General features: G+C 52.1%; 1 protein-coding gene and 1 long non-coding RNA gene across 3 annotated transcripts in view; one reads left to right on the forward strand and one right to left on the reverse strand.

The window, feature by feature from the left end:
* The window catches only part of LOC123032449, a 102,700-nt gene that overhangs the window by 51,093 nt on the left and 32,733 nt on the right, over positions 1-18,874 (forward strand). The window lies entirely within an intron of this gene.
* The window catches only part of IGSF9 (immunoglobulin superfamily member 9), a 39,391-nt gene that overhangs the window by 17,033 nt on the left and 3,484 nt on the right, over positions 1-18,874 (reverse strand). Inside the window, exons 3-4 of the mRNA XM_044448338.1 lie at positions 2,214-2,366; positions 47-198 (exon numbers count right to left, since the gene is read on the reverse strand). Of these exons, the coding sequence (XP_044304273.1) occupies positions 47-198; positions 2,214-2,366 (305 nt within the window). The remainder of the gene's footprint in view (positions 1-46; positions 199-2,213; positions 2,367-18,874) is intronic.

Here is an 18,874-nt window from a genome sequence, read left to right on the forward strand (position 1 = left end):
CACACACACACACACACACACACACACACACACACACAGAGCATACCTGCACTTTGTCTCCGCTTTTGATGGCTTGGTTGTCCCTCTTCCAGGTGACCATGGGTTGGGGGTTGCCAGCTGCCAAACAGGTGAGAGCAACGGGCTTTTGGTTTTGCACCTCTACAAACGCTGGCGGCGTCTCCTGGAAGGCGGGGGGAGCTGCAAGAGATGCCACAGAAGAGAGCCTAAGCCAGTCCTTAGACGTCGCGGCATTTCACCTTTCCTTTGATAGACCTTCCCGCTTGCTCCATTCCACCCCTCTTAAATCCCAGCTGCCCGATAAGTGCATCTCACACAGACACCATGATGGCCAGAGGTGTACACAGATGTGCCTCATAATCTTGCACGTTTTCCTTCCTCTCTTGCTCACCTAGACGCAAGTACATGCATGGATGTGTTGGTTGATTCCTGGTGTTAGCTTGTTAAGCAGTTCCGTGACTGTCAGGATGTAACGCTATCTTTGTATATGCAACACTAAAACACTGCAGAAGGAAATCTTGGCATAATATTATGCGGCAATGCATGAGAATCCCTTGGTGTGCGATGCCCTACAGGTGCTTTTGGCTCTAGAAATAGAATATTATGTTTAATTTTCTACCCTATGTGCATTTTTTAAAAGTCAAGTTTGTTTTCTCCCATTTCCACATCAGTTTTGGGTTGCTGCTGCTGCTGTTGTTGTTTTGAAGCTCGCATGAACATTTATATGCAGTTTGGGGTGCCTGAACATTCACACTCATTTTACTGTGCATTTCTCCCTAATATATGCATTTGGGGGGGCCAAAACCATTCCCTTATGTATGCCTTTCACATGCAGTTTCTCCTAATGCCCATATATTTGCATGCACTTTTCCCTAACGCATACTTTCATGTATGCAATTTGCTCCCCTGAAATATGTAGGGCTTCAACAAAGAGCTGCACAGCAGTATTCAGAGAAGTGCAAAAACTGGAGGTTAATTTTGTTCTGCACTGCATATTCATATTATTTCAGGAAGGGCAAATTAGATCAGGCCATATTAAAATGCAAAACAAATGAGCAAAACCGCCAACTGTATTTGACACACCAGTCAAATATTATCACAGGAAAAAGACTGGAGATGACAAGATTGTCAGTGCACAATCACACATAAGATGGACTGTTCACTTTTATGCACTTGGCTCTGTTGTTTGGGAGCATGTGTTGAATGGGCCAGCCATGCTGTCTCTGCTGTCGGAAGCCGGACGCTAGATGGAATTTTGATCCAATCCAGCTGGGATCTGAGCAGCTTGCTTGTAAACAAACAAGACTGTCTCTCCACATGACTGAGAGCTTGATCTTCTTGGTTTCCCCTCCTGTTTTAATATCTCAGTGGGGCTGGTCATCTGTCTAAGGAAATTGCAAATGGATAGCAGCCAGCATGGCTAAGCTGGGGAGACCATGTGTGGAAGATGGAGGGATTACTGAGGGGCAATCATGGTTTGGAAGAATCGCTGAGCAGATGGAGTGGAAGACAAAGGTGATCTCTCTCGCTCAGCGGGAGCCAGGGCTGGGCAGGACTTGAGGCTTCCAGCATCTCTGCTAAATTTTTTACCAGCACCCCAAGGTCCACAAGTCAGAACCCTGCGCAAGTCAGAGTTCCATTGAAAATGAACACATCCCGAGTCCAGGAATTCGTTTGGAGGACCAGGAATGAACGGCATGCACCGTCCTTTCACAGAAAAAAAGTGTTCCTGGTTATGCCAAGTTCTTTTTCCGTTCAGCAGTTATAATTTTGCAAGGCAAGGAGAGCGGCAGTAAGAGTCATCTTGCAGCTCAAGCGATCGGGAGTAAGACATCATGGCCAGTTTCTGCAAATCAGTCAGGGATCTATCCATACATCTTGTTCTGCTGTGATGGAGGCCTAGGACAAGAGATGGATGAGCATCCCTGTGGCGAACTCCTGGGATGTGTCCCTGGAAAAATTGGTGGAGCAGAAGACTATGCAAGGCTGTAGTCCACATGGCTCAATGCTTCCTCGAGCACTTGAGGCAGTATGCCTGCGTGCCCAGGTTGCTGGGGAACATGGGCGGAAGGGTGCTGCTGCACTGATCCCCTTCTTGTGGGTTTCCTGGGAGCAGCTGGTGAACGAGAGTGCTGGACTGGAGGGACCCTTAAAAAACAACCCCCCCACCCTTCCCCCCACACCCCGGTGCGTACAATTGACAGTGAGATGGATCCAGGTGCCGTTCTTGAACTCATCATCACTGCTCGGACGGTTGAGGAAGAGAACTCGGCACTCGTACCAGCCCTGGTCCTCTGTGCGCAGCTGCTCGATGCGGAGCGAAGCCCCTTCCTGGATCCGCACGCGACCTGCATGGCAATCAAAAAACCACCTTGAGCCCAAGCGGCCATTTTTGCCTTCCTGAAGTGGAAAAGAGCAAGATCCGCCCAAGGGCTCTAATCCATGAAACGCAGAACGGCCGGTACCTTGGATGGCATACACTTTCCTGCGCGCCTCTGGATATTAAGACCTAGCAGGGATGCTCTCCTAATGGGGCTCTACTTGCCAGGGATTTAAGAGGCAAATCTAGAAATAGCGATTTTAATTAAATAGAAATATCGTCTGTCCCGCCAGGAGCAGAACAGGACTCTCCAAGTGCTGCAGCCACCACAAGCCTTCAAACAGAGGACTGTGCCCTGTGAGAGAGGGCAAGGGGCCACCCTATGTCACCCTGCCGCCTCGTTCTGGCCTTGAAAAGCTGCGCTCCCGCCTCTTCCCTTTCCCTCCACTCCCAGGCCTTCGTCTTTCTTCCTATTTGATTCTCCAAGTCTCACGGCAGGACAGCTCTTCCTTCCCCTGCTAAGAAGCAGGACACCAGAGCAGTGATGAGGATAAGGGTTCAGTGCCAGATGGTCCCGCAGTGGAGAAGTGAATTTCAGCAGCCACTCTGGCCAATTTCGGGGTGCGCAACTGAGCTGGCCATCTTGTCCTGTGCCCAGGGTGGGTTCAGCTCTAGCTTAAGGCCTGTGCCCCCTTGCATCAAGGAGACCTGGAAGAGACCACCCTGCCCGGCATTCTCGCTCCGTGACCTACGGGCCCGGCTGGGACCATGACACTGGAAGCAACCGGGTGCGAGGCTGGGAATGGCCGCCAGACAAAAGCCGGAGGCCAGCGATGCCAGGTCAGGGGGTCAGTTGAACAGACATTAAGTGTCGCACAGTGTCCTTCTTGGACAGCAGGAGAGGCAGAGGAGAAAGGAAGCCAGTGGGAATGCCGCATGGGAGACAGACTGGATCTGCACTCGGGAGACCCCACCGCTTCCCCACTTTCCTCAAGGCGGCTTTGTCCCTTCAGAAGAAATCAAGACGGCCTTTTCACACTGTCAGCAATGGGGCTGGGGGGAGGGATTGCACCATCGCCCCTAATTGCACTGACCTCCCACGCTAGAGCCCCGGTTGTGAGGATGGACAGGCAGTAGCCATTTCTGAAACCTGGCTTGGCAGGATCCCGTCTCCAAGTCCCAGCCAAATGGGAGGGCAGAACCGCACCCCCGTCCTAGTTACACATGGAGGTCGGGGTTACGCATGTGTTGCAAAAAAAGGGGGTCAACAAAGGTTGTAAAAAAACAAACTGGGGCGTATAATTTATACGCTGCCTTTCCCCCCAAAGTAGAGCTCAAGGTGGCTGGAAAGTGGGGGAATCCATCATTTCTGAATGGCCAGGCCAGCTGAGAGCGAATGATAGGAGCTGTAGTCCCAACAAGAAACCGAGAAAGCAGAACCTCAGATAAGGAGTTGCTTCAACTTGCATATCCACCCCACATGGAGAAACTTGGGAACTGAAGTTTTGGGACAACTGCTAGTAATCCCTTAGCAGGGGGTTTTGTGCAACTCACCAAGCGGCAATTACTGGGACAGCTCACAAGAAAACTGCATAAAACCAAAAACCACACATTTATGAGCAATACCCCGCCTCAAGGGGCTTAGGCAGCAATCCGATGTATGTCTGAACCAAAAAAGGCCTTTTTTTTCTGTTGAAGCATGCATTGGATTACACCTTCAATGCATCCATCTTATCTAATTGCTTTCTGACTCACATCTTTTGTTTGGTTAATTGTTTGGTTTGGTTAATCGAATGTTAAACTCAAAATAATCAAAAAGTATCTGCTAGAAGGTCGTATGTGGGTTCCATTTCCTGGTTTGACTCTATAGCCAAGTTTTAAAAACTCGGTCTAGCAACTCCTCTTGTTCAAACTCTGATTCTCGCTCACTGCGGTTCCAAAACCTGTTACAGACCAGCTTGAACTGGACTTGACATGCGGGAGACGAAAAAGCCAATTTTACAATGAGGCAGTGTGAGTAGAAAGAGCTAATTCTGCCCCTCGGAAGAAAGCCTTCAATTAAGAAAATCCATTAGGGTACAGCAGAAACATATCAAAGCGGTCTACCCGATGGGTTGCTTTTTGCAACATCTCCACTGCAAGATCGGCAAAGGAGTGGCGCTGAAGTTCTTCCAAGGAGGAAGGAGAGTTTTGTCGCGCCCCTCCAGTTTTAGGTAAAACCCAAAGCAATTGTTTTAATTATTAATCCCCACCCCACCCGGTGCAAGATCTGTTCCAGTTCAGTTTCCACAGAAGCCCCAGGAGAAATCAATGAATGTATCTGTGTGTGAGGATGGGTGTCTGGGGGAGTGCAGGGAGAGAGATGGGATCGCACCCCCCTCTCTGCCCCCAAGCCTTCCTCTTGAAGCAAGCCCAGCTGCAATCCACACAGTGCTGTTTGGCGGGGGAGTGTTTGAACAGGGGTGGAGAGGCGGGGCAGGACGGGGCCTGCCGCCGTGACCCCAATCCCTCATCCGTGCATTGATGGCAGTGAGGTTGACAAATGTCTGCAGAGGACTGAGTTAAAGAACTGTTTCTGCTTCTGGGTTTTTTCCTAATTATTTGTTGTTGCTTTTTCATTCTTAAAGGGGAGGGGACTGTACCGCCTCTGTTTTAGTTAGCATGTAGTTTCTGCTTCACATCTTTCTAACTGCAACCAAGCCGTAACTGCTCTGGTCCCCGTGATTTTTTTCTCCATCTTCGTCTCTCTCCCCCTCTTGCTCCAGTTTATTTTAGACTGGACGCTCCTTGCAAGCAGGGCTCTGTCAGTCTGCCTGTCTAATTATGAACCGTTAGAGCTTCTGCTATTGCATTAAGTGGAAACTATCACATTAAACGGAAACTATTAAATGGAAACTATGAGCTGCCAATTGCAAGGATGACCAACACCAACAGAATAGCACCATTCTCATTTCACCCTCTGGGACTCAAGGGGCCCGAATAAAACCTGTGGTTCGGCGAAAGGCTTCATGCCGCTCCGTACAGGAAGGCTACGTGCCAGATGAAGCAACAAATCCACTTTTTCCAAAGAAGAACCAGGACACCGTTCTTAGAGAAATAAATGGAGATTAGGAGAAAGGGTGTCTCACTTTACACAAGTTATTTGACATCATTCATGCTTGTTTTGACAGTCCTGGGGCCCAAGACATTGTGCTGAAGGTTCCTGACACCCGACCCCTCATCCCTGGAGACCTCACTCAGCTTCTCCCCATCTTCCAAGAGTTAGCACAAGCCCAAGGGCTAGAAACTTGCCCTTTCCCCCCTTTTTTTACCAAACAAAATACATTCTCAGGAAATCAGATTCTGCAACCAAGTCCACCTTTGCGACTTTCTGTAAACTTGGAAAGTCTCTTAGCCCATCCCCTATGTATACAATATGCATATACTTCAACTTATTTTTTATTTTTAATTTTAAAAAAGCCACCTATCAATAGTATCTGCTCTGCTCTCCATAAACACATGGTTTGAAAAAGTGGCATAAGCTCAGTAGAACTTTCTGGGTGGGAAGGAAACGCACATCTGGAAAGAACCAAGACAGTGTCCCAGAAATTTGTTTGTTCGTTTGTATGTGTCGGCAGCAAACACCGAGTCATCCGTGTGCCGCGGCGCAAAGGACCCTTGGTGCAGAACCTTGCCAACGAAAGTTAACTTGGGGTCCCATTGACAGGACTGGAAATCCGGGAGCACGTCAGGGGGTTCTGCTTGCCGTGCCTCAACTCCGACTTGCATGGACCAAGAGATGGTTGAGATCTCGCCACGGCCTGTTTTGATGGTGAGGAGCCAGATAAGCAGCAGGGAGCACAACCAGCCTAATCCAGCCTCAGGGCTATTATCAGAGCTGTAATCGGCTCAGCAACCTTGCAGGCAGTTGGCTTGGTCCCAGCTCGCAAGGAGAGTGCCAGCATCAGACGCCGAAGCTCAGGTAGCCCCCCAGGGGCTCGCTCAGCCTGATTCTCACAACCTGCACCTGAAGCGGCCAAGAGAGTCAGCACTCAGTATCTGAAAAAGATGCTCCTAAAGGGCAGACACCAGGCCTTGCCGTCCTGTCAGAGTCGCTAGAGGAGCGTCTCATGTCTTCCACAAGAGCGATCAACGAGTTTGAGCCTGCAACATCCATCATCCCCATGAACTGGCTGCGTTGGCTTCAGCCTAGTGGAAAGGCGGGCCCAAACATCTGGAGCACCTCAAGGGCTCCCTCTGGAATAAAGACCACCAGGCCAAGGATGGCCTCTGGATTTCCCACACACCTGGGGTATCAAGTCGGTCTGTGTGGAGAAGGGGCAGGGAAGCCCTCCCTGGCGCCCACCTTATCGGTTGCGCACCGAGCCACCACCACATCTGGCAGACCTTGTGGTAGAAGAACCCCGGACCAAAATGGCGGCTGCTAAGCCAACTGCTGGAGTTCAGTCCCTCCCGGGTCTGAGAACTGACACTCTGAAAATGACCATCCCCATGTGCAAAAGCCAGACGTGCCTCAATTCCAGTGCAGGAAAAATAACCAGCATGCCTCTGCCACGGGGGGCCTGTGGAGCAGGGGGCTGACAGACCTCTGAAACAGCATCTTTTATCCACTCGTCTCTTTTCATCCCTTCCCCACCTGGAACAAATGCGAATTTCAACACACAGCCCACTGTGCAAAGCGCCAGAGCATCCCTTGCTGAAACAGGTCGGCCTTTCCACTGGGAGAGCTCAACGTCAGGGAAGGGAGAGCAGGCTGAAACTCTACCGCGGATTCCCGGTTCCAACCACCACCCCACCCAGGGGAACGGCTTCCTTGTTCCTGAACAAAGAGACCTTCGCAACAATAGATTAAACCCAGTTGACAGGGTTTAATTAGGGGGAGGAGACCACCCCCTTCCTTCTGCCCCCACCTCTAAGCCCCAGCCTGCCTGTCGCCCCCCTTTCCTCCACTGGAGGAGGGTCCTTTTGCAGTAACAAAAAGGCCATAAAAGTGGACATAGCGACGGGCAACCTCCCATCTCTTAGCAACCGGCCTTTCAAAAGCACACAAAAGAGGCCCCCGGTGCCCCCAGCTGCCCCCCTCCCCTGCGCAGGCCACTCCTGGGTAGGGCCAGCAAGGCGCTCATTAAGAAAGTGGATTGCTGCTGAGGAACGTGGGTTGGGAGGAAAGGGAAGGCAAGAAGAGACACGCAGGAAGTCTGTCTGTGCGCACGCATGCATATCTGTACCTGTGCCCATGTGCATGTGCAGAGTGCAGTGCAGCAGAGGGCCCTCACGTGGCACGAAGCCCGGGGAAGTGGCAAATGAAGGAAGCCATTTTCCAGCCACTCGTGGAGTCGCACCAAGCTCCCCGTGCAGGCGGCACCTCACCTTCTCCGACTGCCCCGTGCACTAAGGGGTCTTCATTTATACCTGTATTATATTCATACCCCACCTTTTCTCCTTCTGAAAGGAACCCAACCTGGTGTCCAGGCCACCTTGGCAGCAGGTTCAGATCCCTTTAGGATTTCCTTCTCTTTGTCCCCAACCTCCCTCCCAGGGTTGTTGGGGGGGCTTAAAAAAAAAGCCCACCCCTTCAGAAGAAGGGAAGGACAAACATGGCAGAGGTACAGAAGTGTGTCCAGTGTGGAGAAAGTTGATACGGAGACGTCTTCCTCCCTCCCGTAACACTAGTCCCCAATGGGGTCATCATCCCATGAAGTTGAATGGACAGAGGCACAGGACAGATTCACACAGTGCACAGTTAAATTATGAATTCACTTCCACAAGATGCTGCGACAGCCACCAATTTGGATGGCTGTACCAAGAGACTGGACAGATTCCTGGAGGAGTCTACCCATGCCGCTAGTCCTCATGGCTCTATGCTACCTCCAATATCAGAGGCCGTATTCCGGTGCTTAACAGTTGCTGGGGAACATGGGTGGGGGAGTTCTGTTGCACTCGTGTTCTACTTGTTGATTTCCTGGGGGCAGCTGGTTAGCTGCTGAGGATAGCTTGCTGGTCTCCATCTGATCGGCATGAGTCTTCTTATGTTCTTAACACATGAAAGGCAAACAAAATTCCCCTGGGCTCTAGCTGAAACAAAAGATCTTTGGCTACATGCCATCCCTCAGTCTCACCTCCCCAACTCCCCCTCCCTTGCAAATTCTCTCTCTCCCCCCCATTTAATAAGCTCCTGCTTTGCTCCGGATACGGGCTTGCTGAGCCGAAATTAACGGGTATTCCGAACTCGAGACAGAACGGCAACCAGAAGACAACAATCAACCCGAAGGTAGCCAAAAGGTTTAGCAGGAGAATGCACGGCAGATCCCGGCGAGCCCGTGTGGGCCTAAACAGACAAGACGGATTCCCACAATCGGCTGTGCAGCAAGAGGGTTCAAAAGGGTGGCCAGACAGTTGGGCAGAGACGCCTCTTTAAAAGCCGGTGACCCAGAAAAAGGAAGGCGAAGGAGTGAGGAGAAAAAGGGGAAGACAAGAAAGAGCGTGGCCACAGTAACCACCCAGGCTGCTCCTCCTGGAAGACAAAACATCCTTCTTCCATCAACCGTACACACACACACACACACACGCTGGAAAAGGGGGCGCGTCTTTGCCGAAGTGTCGCATGGGCGAGATCTGGAAAGGCTCCCAGCCAAGTGCAGGGCCACTCGTGACACCCCTGCTTGGGGCCATGGGGCAGCCCCCAAAGCACATGAACGCACAAGGGAGTTGGCTTAGTGGGGATGACGGAGAAATGTGTCAGGAGCACCCGAGTCACACCTTGCGGGAGCATACCCGGGCCCCTGAACAATTTGCTCTCTGAAACCCATCCCACCCCTGAGTTTGCGATATGTTTTGCAAAACAAAACCAATGTGCTTGAGAACTTGCGTGTGTTTGAAAAACATCAGGGAAAATGTATACATTTGCAAATACATCAGAACATGCTTTCCTCCGTGGTTTACGTTTCACAACATCCCAAGCTTGTTTTGAAATCTGCAGTTGTGAGCAGGCAAATGAGCTTTTACTGCAAGAGGGATCAACTAACAACACAGGGATGCTCTGTAGTTTATTAGACATGTGACTAAAGAACCAGCAACTAACCATGAATGATTTCTGTAGCTTGTTGAGGGAGAGAGAAACCAGATTTCTCAGTTTGTGCATCACGGCAAATAATCCAGGCTTGTTACATCCCTGGGTTCTAATGTGCGAGCTGGGACTTTGGGGACGTGCCCACAAAATGCATACAAATTTCTGCACAGGGAGGATTTAAAAAAAAAACCCTAGTTTGCAATCCAACAGCAAACCAGGATGGAACGAGCCTGGGGTGGAGAAAGCAGTTGAACGAAAACAATTCTGACAGATTCACCCCATCTCAAATACCAAGTCAAGCTGCTAACCAGCATCTTATTGGAAATGCTGCAGGTGGAACCCGGAAGCTTCTGCCAGCGAAACAAACATGTCACTTGGGTTTGCTGCATCAAAGCATCCTACCTCCAACCTGGTCACACAGGTGCCTCCAGGAACCCCTTATCCTACGCATGAAGTTAAAAGCCCTTTCCCTGTATATGCCTGCCAGCATCTAATTTGATACTCTCAGGTCTCTGGCACATTGAAATCCCTGCTGTGGATGTATGAGCACGGGGAAGACAGAGACAGATCTGTCCGTTCTTTCACCCTGAGCAAAAGAGAGGAGATGGGTGGAAAATGCCCAACCGTATGTGAAAAGTGGCTCTGGCCTGATAGTTTTTCCAGCACTGGAAGGATGCGCACATTCAGCAATAACCGCACCGAGACAGCAGTGTACCTTCCACACGTGACATACCTGCTACAGAGAGATTTGCTCTCCAGACTCTGCGGTGGCGCAGAATTAGAACGCCACCCCGGAAAAGCATTTGCCTGGTGTTTGACACCTGTGCCACCTAGTCTGCCCTGCCTTGCAGGGTTGTTGTGAAGATAACAGCAGGCAAATGAAATGGGAAAGCCCTCCCAGGGCAGAGAAGATGAAGAAAGGGGGAGGAGCAGGTTGTTCTGCTCAGAAACACAGCTGCAGGTCCTGCTGCCGTAAAGATGCCACTAGGTCAATATTGTTACAGCCCATAATAAGCCCAACCCTGCTCCGAAGGTCAGCTGTGCTTACAGCCTGCACATATGAGGTGTTACCTTGATTTTTTAAAAAGCCACTTGCAAACAAGCACGAGGGTGCAGAGCAAGTTGGCCGGCAGTAACCATGGCTGCATTTGTGTGTGCGGAAGAGGCCCCGGGTGTGCGATGAGGGTGGGCCGAGGTTCCCAGATGGGGTGATAAAGGGCGCCTTTTGCCCTTGTCACACCCTCTCAAGGATCATGGGAGAAGGAGAAAGTGAAACGGGTAGCCTGATCCATTTTAACACTGAGAGCTCTGTAAGAGAATGGAATGGTAGAGTCCCATCGCAACAACTTGGACTATACCGCTTGCCACAGCAAGTGCAGAACACCATTTTTAATGCATGCTACATGTAAAAATGAGCTCCTCAGATGGCCCTGTGTTTGACTTTACAGATGAGGGTGCTCTGTTCAAAGGACTACGATCTTTAAAGACATTGTCTGTTTGAAAGGTCCAAGACAAAAGCATCCCAGAAAGAAAAGCAAAGGGGCACCAAACCGAGCAGGGGTCTCCCCCGCCCCGGCTCCCCATTTCCCATGTCACCGTGAGACATACAGTACTTCTATCTAAATTATAACGATTATTTCTACATTTGCATCTGTCCATATAGATATGTTAAGGTTATGCAAAGCGGTATCATGTTTCTCCCTCTTTTCTGCGGGATTCACAAAAGGCCATCTTGTTTGCAAGTAAAAAGAAAATGTTAAACATCAGAGAAAAGCTCCAGTCCTTTCTGAGCTGGATTTTCATCTCCGGCAATTGCTTTTAAGCGGGGTGGGACAGCTACCCAAATCTGTCCCCCACAAGCTTCTTAACACCTGAAGTGGACCAAGTCTGCAGCCAGGAAGGCTGAAGTCATTCCAGCCCAGTGAGTGAAAAACAGCATGGGTGTGACCCTGTGAACATTTGATCAGCTGGTATCTTCTGAAAAACCTGCCCTTCCCTGACTGCACTTTGCTTCCTGCCCTCCAAATGAACTTGACTAACCAGTTTATGACCTAGGAAAGGACCACCTGATGTTGGCCGCTCTCCTGCTCACGCAGAGTGCATCCGGCCTCCATCCTATTTTTGGGCGGAGAAACTGAGGTGGAACCACCGCACCCCATTTCTGCAGGCGGAGGAGAAATCCCACAACAGTTTTGTGCAGGTAGGCAGACCATTAGCAGCAAGAAGGATTGTTATCATTTTAGAAACAGAGAAACAGAGCGAGTCAGAAGGGGCTCCCGGGCCATCTAGTCTGACCTCTGGCACCAGCCAGCTCCACTCATGACATGCCCACCATGTGCACGTCCAGCCTTGAACACTGATGGGGCCTCAGCCACCTCCCTGGAAGCCCATTCCACACCCTCGGGGTCCTGACTGTCAGGAAGTGCTTCCTGGCATCCAAATGGAACCTTGGCACCCTGAGCTTTGCTCTGTTGGAGCGCGTCCTGCCTTCCTCTGCAGGGGAGAACAGGCCTCTACCCATCTCCATTTAGCGAAAGATGGAGCTTTCCTTTTTCTTTGCTGCTAGGTGCCAAAACTGAAAGTCCGGATACCATTTTGCCCATGGCTTGGCATCATTTTGGGGCATTGTGGGAGAGATACGGCGGCTGCCACAGCTGCAAAACACAACAAAACACAACACGATGCAGAATATTGGAGAAAACTGCTGATCCACCAGAGTTTCTGCTATTATCCAGCCGTGATTTCAGGGACTAACTGAGCAAGCAATGAGGTGGCTTCATCACCAGTTCTCGCGTCAAAGATCCGCACGCAACTCAATGGAGAGAGCGAACGCAAACCGTGGCAGGTCCAGCCGCACACGCTGCATGGAGCCCCCACAAAATTTGGAAAGACTTTCCACTGAAAGTTGCTCAGAGAACATTTCCCTTTCTTCCACCCGTTTTGGAGCCAGCCTCAAACGCCTCGTCTGCAGAAAGCTTTGGAAAAACATTCAGGAGCCTGTCGCAATTTCAAGCATGCCATTGCTCCGCACATACAGACGCGGCCTTTCCTCCCTTGCCCACAATGCCTGGAACTCCTCCCAGAATGCTCCTTGCTTCCTTCATCCCCCAAAGTCCACCTTTTACTTAAAACTTCGGCACCACGCATGGTCTCTGTCATGTCAGATGTTCTTGTTTACCCCTGCCTCGGGTTTCCTCCTTTTCCTCCATTTTCTCTTTATTGTCTGTTTTTAAAACTGTAAGACCCTTGGGGGCAGAGACCTGCTGTCCTTCCATCGGCTCTAAAGCAACACACACAGGGATGTCGCTATATCAAGAAAGTTATTTATTTATTTAAGACTTTTACACCCCGTCCTATACATAAAAGTATCAGGGCATTTCATCCTTACAAGCAACCCTGGAAGGCGGGCCAGAAAGGTTGGCCTCATATTACTAGAAGTGCAGCAGGTGGAAGTTGAGAAAGCAACACCTAGTCTAGGAATCTAGCATGGGCTTTGCTAAACCAGAAGTGTTAAGTTTAGGAACCCATCAATTCCAGCCAGGTGGAATGGCCTCCACTGGCTGGGATGATGGGAACTGTAGTGCCTCACTTCTGGAGAGTGGCAGATGGGGGAAGGCTGCCTAGGGAGTTGGTAGGAGGTGACAGGAAGTCAATCGGGATATTTCCCGAGCCAAGGCTGAGCTTCTTAAGCAATGGCACAGTATTTGACCTGAATGCTTCGCTCTGCCAAACCGTGGAAGGCAGGTGCAGCAAGGAGGTGCATGGGGGAGAAAGAACATAAAACCCCGAGAAAAGAATTAAAAGCTTTCCACACTGCATAAAAAGGGTTGGGAGATGCTGAGCTATCTGGCGGCAGGTGGAAATTTGGGGACCGGGAAGAGTACTTGTGTAAATTCATACTTAAATCCCCCTTGCTACCAAAGAGCTTCAGTGGCCGAAGCTTGCTTGGAAATCTCACCCTCTGTAACGTTCAGCTTAACGCCCGATTGCCAAAAGCTGCTTTTGCCGCAGCCATGAGCCGAAAGCAGCCCTTCACGTGCCTTCTTCACGACTCCCTTCCCGCATCCTGCAGCTGAAAACGCTTCCTCACATACAGGGCCTCAATTCCATTCCCCCTCAAGCTGTTCACACCATGCGCATGGGCCAGCGTGAAGACTGGGCCAGATCGGTCACACACGGGATGCCAGGGGAAGCCTCTTTTGGGGCCTGAAGAGAGGGGTCCCGCAGCCGGATCTCGGGGGCTTGGCTTTGGAGGGAAACAAAGGAGCCACCTGGAAAGACGGAAGCACAGCCTGAGTCTGCCGCTCTGGCCGAGAGCTCCTGAGCCTTTCACGACAGCAGCTTGCTCAAGCTTTTAAGAGCGCCACCTGGGAGCCGTGGCAACGTGCTCAGTTCCACGAGGGTTAAAAGGAGAGTTGGGAGGATGCGGTTTCACTCAGCCGACCCACACGCCACGCTTGCTCCGGCCAAGCTCCTCAGTGAGAGCTTGCTAGAGGTGTCCGTCCGACCTGCTCCTTCTCAAGCTCCCACCGATCCTGTGCTGGCTTCCTGGTGGTTGTGCAGCTTTTTTCTCTTTCTGAAAAGCTGCATCACCTCTTCCAAGGCTTCATTCCTGCCAGGAAAGACTTGAAGTTAAAATATTCTGCCCTGATGGCCCCACCACTGCTAGAATGCTCCCGGCCCAAGCTGGCCCAAAATTAAATCTGACCCTTGAGCTGAAAGATGCTTCGCACCCCAACCAGTGATGTCTGCCATTATAGGTGAATAACGTCACCCTAAAAAGTGGGGAGGAAAGCAGATGTTTCCCCCTGCTTAGGTGGGTTCTCAATTTCCAGCCCTTTTCTCTTTGTCTTGCCCTCCAATTCAAATAATAACAAAAAATGGTGTCCTGCCACCAAGAGGACTAGGAACTTGGCCTGAATGTGAACGCTAACTTGCACTGAGAGTTGCAATCTAGAGATGCACGTTGCATTACTTTTTCAAGTAGGGGATTCCAGTGGGAATCAGAAGGCAGGGGGCGGAGACATTCTGTGCCCCCAACCCAACTTAGAAGGGTCTCTGGCTGCATTGCTCCCTTCGGTCCCAGAGCACAATCCTGGCTGCGTTCGCAGGTGGTTGCTGCTGGTTCTCCCTTCCACCTGTGGGGCCTTTGTTTGTGAGGTTTCTCCTTGTCCCATAGGGCTGGCTAGAGAACATCTCCCCCACGCCACTCCCACCCAGGCGCCGTCATGCTCGCCCTCCCCGCCAGCCCGAGACGTCTCTTCCGTCTCCTAATTAAAGAGCAGAGGCTGCCCACGCCACCACTTTTGTCGAGGCCGACAGGCTTCCCGGGAGAATCTGCCCGTGGCCCACTTTAAATACCCAACAGGAGAACATCCCCCTCCTACGCCACGGCGGCGGCTGCAGCCCCGTCTCCAAATCCCCACGGGCTGAAAATCCCTGCCAGAGAACAACCTTGCCATGACCGACCGTCAGGGCGCGGGCCACACCAGGATGCGAACGGTGGAACGCTGAGAGGCTCTGGCCTCTCTGGCTGGGCAGACAGGGTAGCCCTCAGCATAATGTTCGTTTTGCCACGGGAAATCTGCCAGGAACTATGTATCCATCAAGCAGATGGACTGGTTCTTTCTGTCAAGACTGTTCCCCCTCTCCCACTCTTCTGCTCCATGCAGCAGGCTGGCAGGAAAGGAATGCCAGCCTCTCGCCGGAGATCCGGGCGGGATGTGTGCAGGGGGCCGCAGGGCGCCAGGCGAGGGCCGAGGGTTACCCACCCCAGCAGTAACAGGCCAGATCCGCCTTTTACCAAGATCGAGCCTGGGAAAGTCTTTCTGCAAGTGGGCCTAGCCAAGCTATAGCTGAGGGCAGCAGAGGGCCGGGTTCCCAGCCCCTGGACGGCTTTGCAGAAAAGGGCGCCCTGCGACGCGACGCACCACTAAAACATAGCCAAATTCCAAAAAATCCTCCTTCCACACACCAAGCAAGGGGGCACCAAAGATGGAGACGTGTGCTCTGAGCTCGGAGGAGGGGGTTGCGGCTCTGGCCTCCCCCTTACAGAGGGCATGGAGGGCTCACGCCAGCTGCTTCCTCCCCCTTTGAAGCACCTTTGCCAGGTGAGCAATAAACGCTTTTCTGGCGACGGCTGCAGGGTGCAAGGACAAAAAGGGGGAAACTGGCTCCGCTGCTCCTCCTCGCAGAAAGGGTGGTTGAATTCCTCCAAGTCCAGGGGCTCAGGATCTTTGAGGGTGCATTCTGAGGGGCCCCCAACTTCACCTGTGGGGAGGTACAGCCTTGGCACTGGTCCTGCTCTTTGCCTTTGCAGCCGGCTTGGTTCTTCCCTGCCAGCAGGGCTCCAAAGACCGGAGGCAGCGCAGGATGGAGAGTTATTCCTGGGCAGGGAGGGAGCAAGTGAGACACCACCGCCTTCCAGGAATCCTGGCCGTTCCCCTGCCTCTCCTCCTCTCTGGAAGGGAAAAAAAGATTGCCCCAAATCGGCCATCTCAGCACTTTGGAGGTCAGGGGAGCACAGACACGACCTGCCCCGGACTCATGCCACCTTCCCTTGGATTTCTTTGCGCTGGATGGTGCAAAGCAGTTCCTAGAACTGCCCTCCTGAGGAGGGTTATGGAGGGTTATGGGGCTTGCCTCTGCTCCCAGAGAAGCTCTGCTCCCGCTCCGCACACTCCTTCCCCACCCGGCAAGAGCCGCCAAGCAGCCCCCGCGACAGGCCGGATTACCGGGATTAGGAAGAAACAAAGGGACTGGGGGCAGCGCCAATCTGACCTGTGCCCCCTGCCAAGAGAGAAGCGGGGCTTTGTGGCAGCCAGGACGGCCGCTCAGCCTCTCCCCACGCCGGCGGCGAAGGGGCTGCTTCTGTTGCCTCGCCTCCCTGGGCCCCTGACCCGCATTCCACACGGCACGGCCCTTTGGAGGTAGGGTGCGGGCTGCTCGCCGATCACTGGCTCCGGACTAGGGCAAAGCTGCCTTCCACCAAGGCAGCCCCTTTGGGCACACACTCGGGCCTCCGGCAGCCGCGCGCCTCGCAGGTTGGGTGCCGTTTGCCGCACTGTTGCCCTTTTCCCGTGCCGCTTTTTCATGGTGTCATTTTTATTTGTTGAGTTGGGATTTTATGGCTCACTTCCTTGAGTGCCGCTTACCTTTCAGCAGCAAGGTGGGATATAGATTTTAAAAATCTGCCAGCTTATCCCAGCCTCACCAACTTGGTCTGGCGGTGGGTCTCCCAGGGGAAGAAGGGTCTTTCCCCACCTCCTGCTACCTACTCTCTTTGATCAAATACTGGAATGTTTAGTTTTGACTGGAGATCCCTGGGATTGCGCCTGGAACCTCCTGCATGCCATGTGAGTGCTTCCCCGTTGCAATGCGCCCAGCTTTGTTTGAAGCGCTAAGGGCCTGTTTTGAACACAGATCTAGGACCAAATCAGAAACGTGGCAGGGACTAGGCGGGTTTAACTCTTGGCCCTCTCCTTGATCGCAAGCTTCCAAAAAAAAAAAGTGAGGGAAGAGAAAGTGAGAGAAAATACATCACACCACATATTGTGCAAAAGTGTGGCTAGGAGGTGGGGAAAGATATTCCAGGTTCTTGCAACTACCCTAAATAGTCCTCACACATTCAAAAGCAAGCTCCCAGTCCTCTTCCTTGTGGAGTTACACAGAAAATGAGGGTTTCGTTAGAGGTGAGGCAATTGAAGCTGCAACGCGATGCAAGCTGAGGCAGCAAAGAAAGGCTTACCATGTCGAGCATTCCCCAGCTAGGCTGGCTGGAGCCTACCAGGAGGCATAGGCCTGGTTTGCCGTGTAAATCTGCAAACACATCAGCCCACCTGTAGTTATGTTCTCGGTGTTCTGCACTGCCTCCTTTTCCCATGAGGGCCCCCTGCCACAGAAGCTCTGGCTAATGGCCACGGTGCTTACACACACACACCAAAAGCCCCCTAATCTGGAAGTATCACTACGTAGGTGACAGACGCAGCCCCGTGTTTAAAACCCAGCTATTTGACAAGGCGGGGTTGGAAAGTCCACCACCTGATGTAGCTCTTCTGAAAGCCCTACCCTACCCAGTCCTTCCTGGAAGAATTCTGAGGGTTCAGACCCCCGGGAAGCTCCACATCCATATTGATCTATGTAGGTGACGGCTCGTGGTTGCATTTTCCAGGCTGAACTGCTGGAGAATGAAAATAATCGCAAAACTAAAAGCCACACATTTCATCTGCTCCCGTCGCGTCTGTTCTGCCCCGGATGCTGCGGAGTATTGAAAGCTAAGACAGGGAATTCTTCCAGATAGCACAGTTTCTCATTTCTGCAAGCCAAAAGCTCCCCAAATGATGCGTTCGGTTTTAAAAAGCGAGACATTACGAGAGGCTTTTCTGTGCGTCAGGCTGTCTCGCGCCTGTGTGCGGGCGCTCACGCAAACTTTGATGTCGGCTTTGTTCCTTGCAGGGTAGCAGCAGGTGGGCTGAAAACTCTGCTTGTCCCATCCCTCGATCTTTTCCACCTCCAACCAGCCAGTGCCACCCAGAAGCCCGTCGATAAAGGGGAGGGGGACCAGGCTGCGCTCGGGGCACTTCCTGCTTTGCTTCAGTGGCTGTGCATCCATGCACATGGGCCCCTCGTCCCCAGGGCGGCCCTCCCTGCCCCCAGCGTGCAGCAAGCAGGCCTCTCTCTGTGTGAGCCCCAGCGCCGGGGCCGGCTAGATTTCTCTCTCTCTCTCTTTGATCAAATCGGACAGCGCAGGCTGGGCCAGCCACAGCAGGGGAGGCCCACCTGCCACTCCGCTTGGCAAGCGGAGAGGAGCATCCGAGAGCCGTGTGCCAGGGATGCAAGCCGAGATCTCACAAGCGGGAGGAGCCACGTTTCATGCACGGGCCAGGACTTCCAGGCTAAGAGCAGCAAGCTCTTGGAAGCCACAGATTGCAAAACTGCTCTTTCCATGCATCCGTGTCGCTGGAATCACCCATGCCCTGTTTGTCCAGTGGTGCAGAGTCATCCTTTTTCCACTGGCTGGGCTGCTAAGGTTTTTCACCTTCCAGGCAGGTATGGAAAAAGCAGGAACAGCTCCCATTGCACACCTGTATGGGGAAAATTCGCTCTGCTTCCCTTCCTCCAACACCAACACCGTCATCCTAAGAATGACTAATCAAACATGCAAGGCTTATTTGAAAGTAAGTAAATACACGTCCGACTGCACCAGACTCTTCAGAGCCCTCAAAAACATTGACACGCCTTTGTCCTTCATTACCTTCCCCTTTGTCCGAAGTTTGAACTGTAAACACCTTGGGGCAGGGAGCTCTCTCGTGGCTGATGCTGCTCCAGAGACAACACATGCTGACATCAGAGAGTTTGAATTTGGCGAATCCCTGTCTGTCGGATATGAGGACCACACGGGTCTGTCCCGGATCCTTGGAAATGCCAGTGGCTCTCTCTTCCACATCTCAACACCCTCAGCCACCCAG

Source organism: Varanus komodoensis, unplaced genomic scaffold, assembly GCF_004798865.1.
Source record: "Varanus komodoensis strain SLA01 unplaced genomic scaffold, ASM479886v1 scaffold55, whole genome shotgun sequence".
NCBI classification, from domain to species: Eukaryota; Metazoa; Chordata; class Lepidosauria; order Squamata; family Varanidae; genus Varanus; species Varanus komodoensis.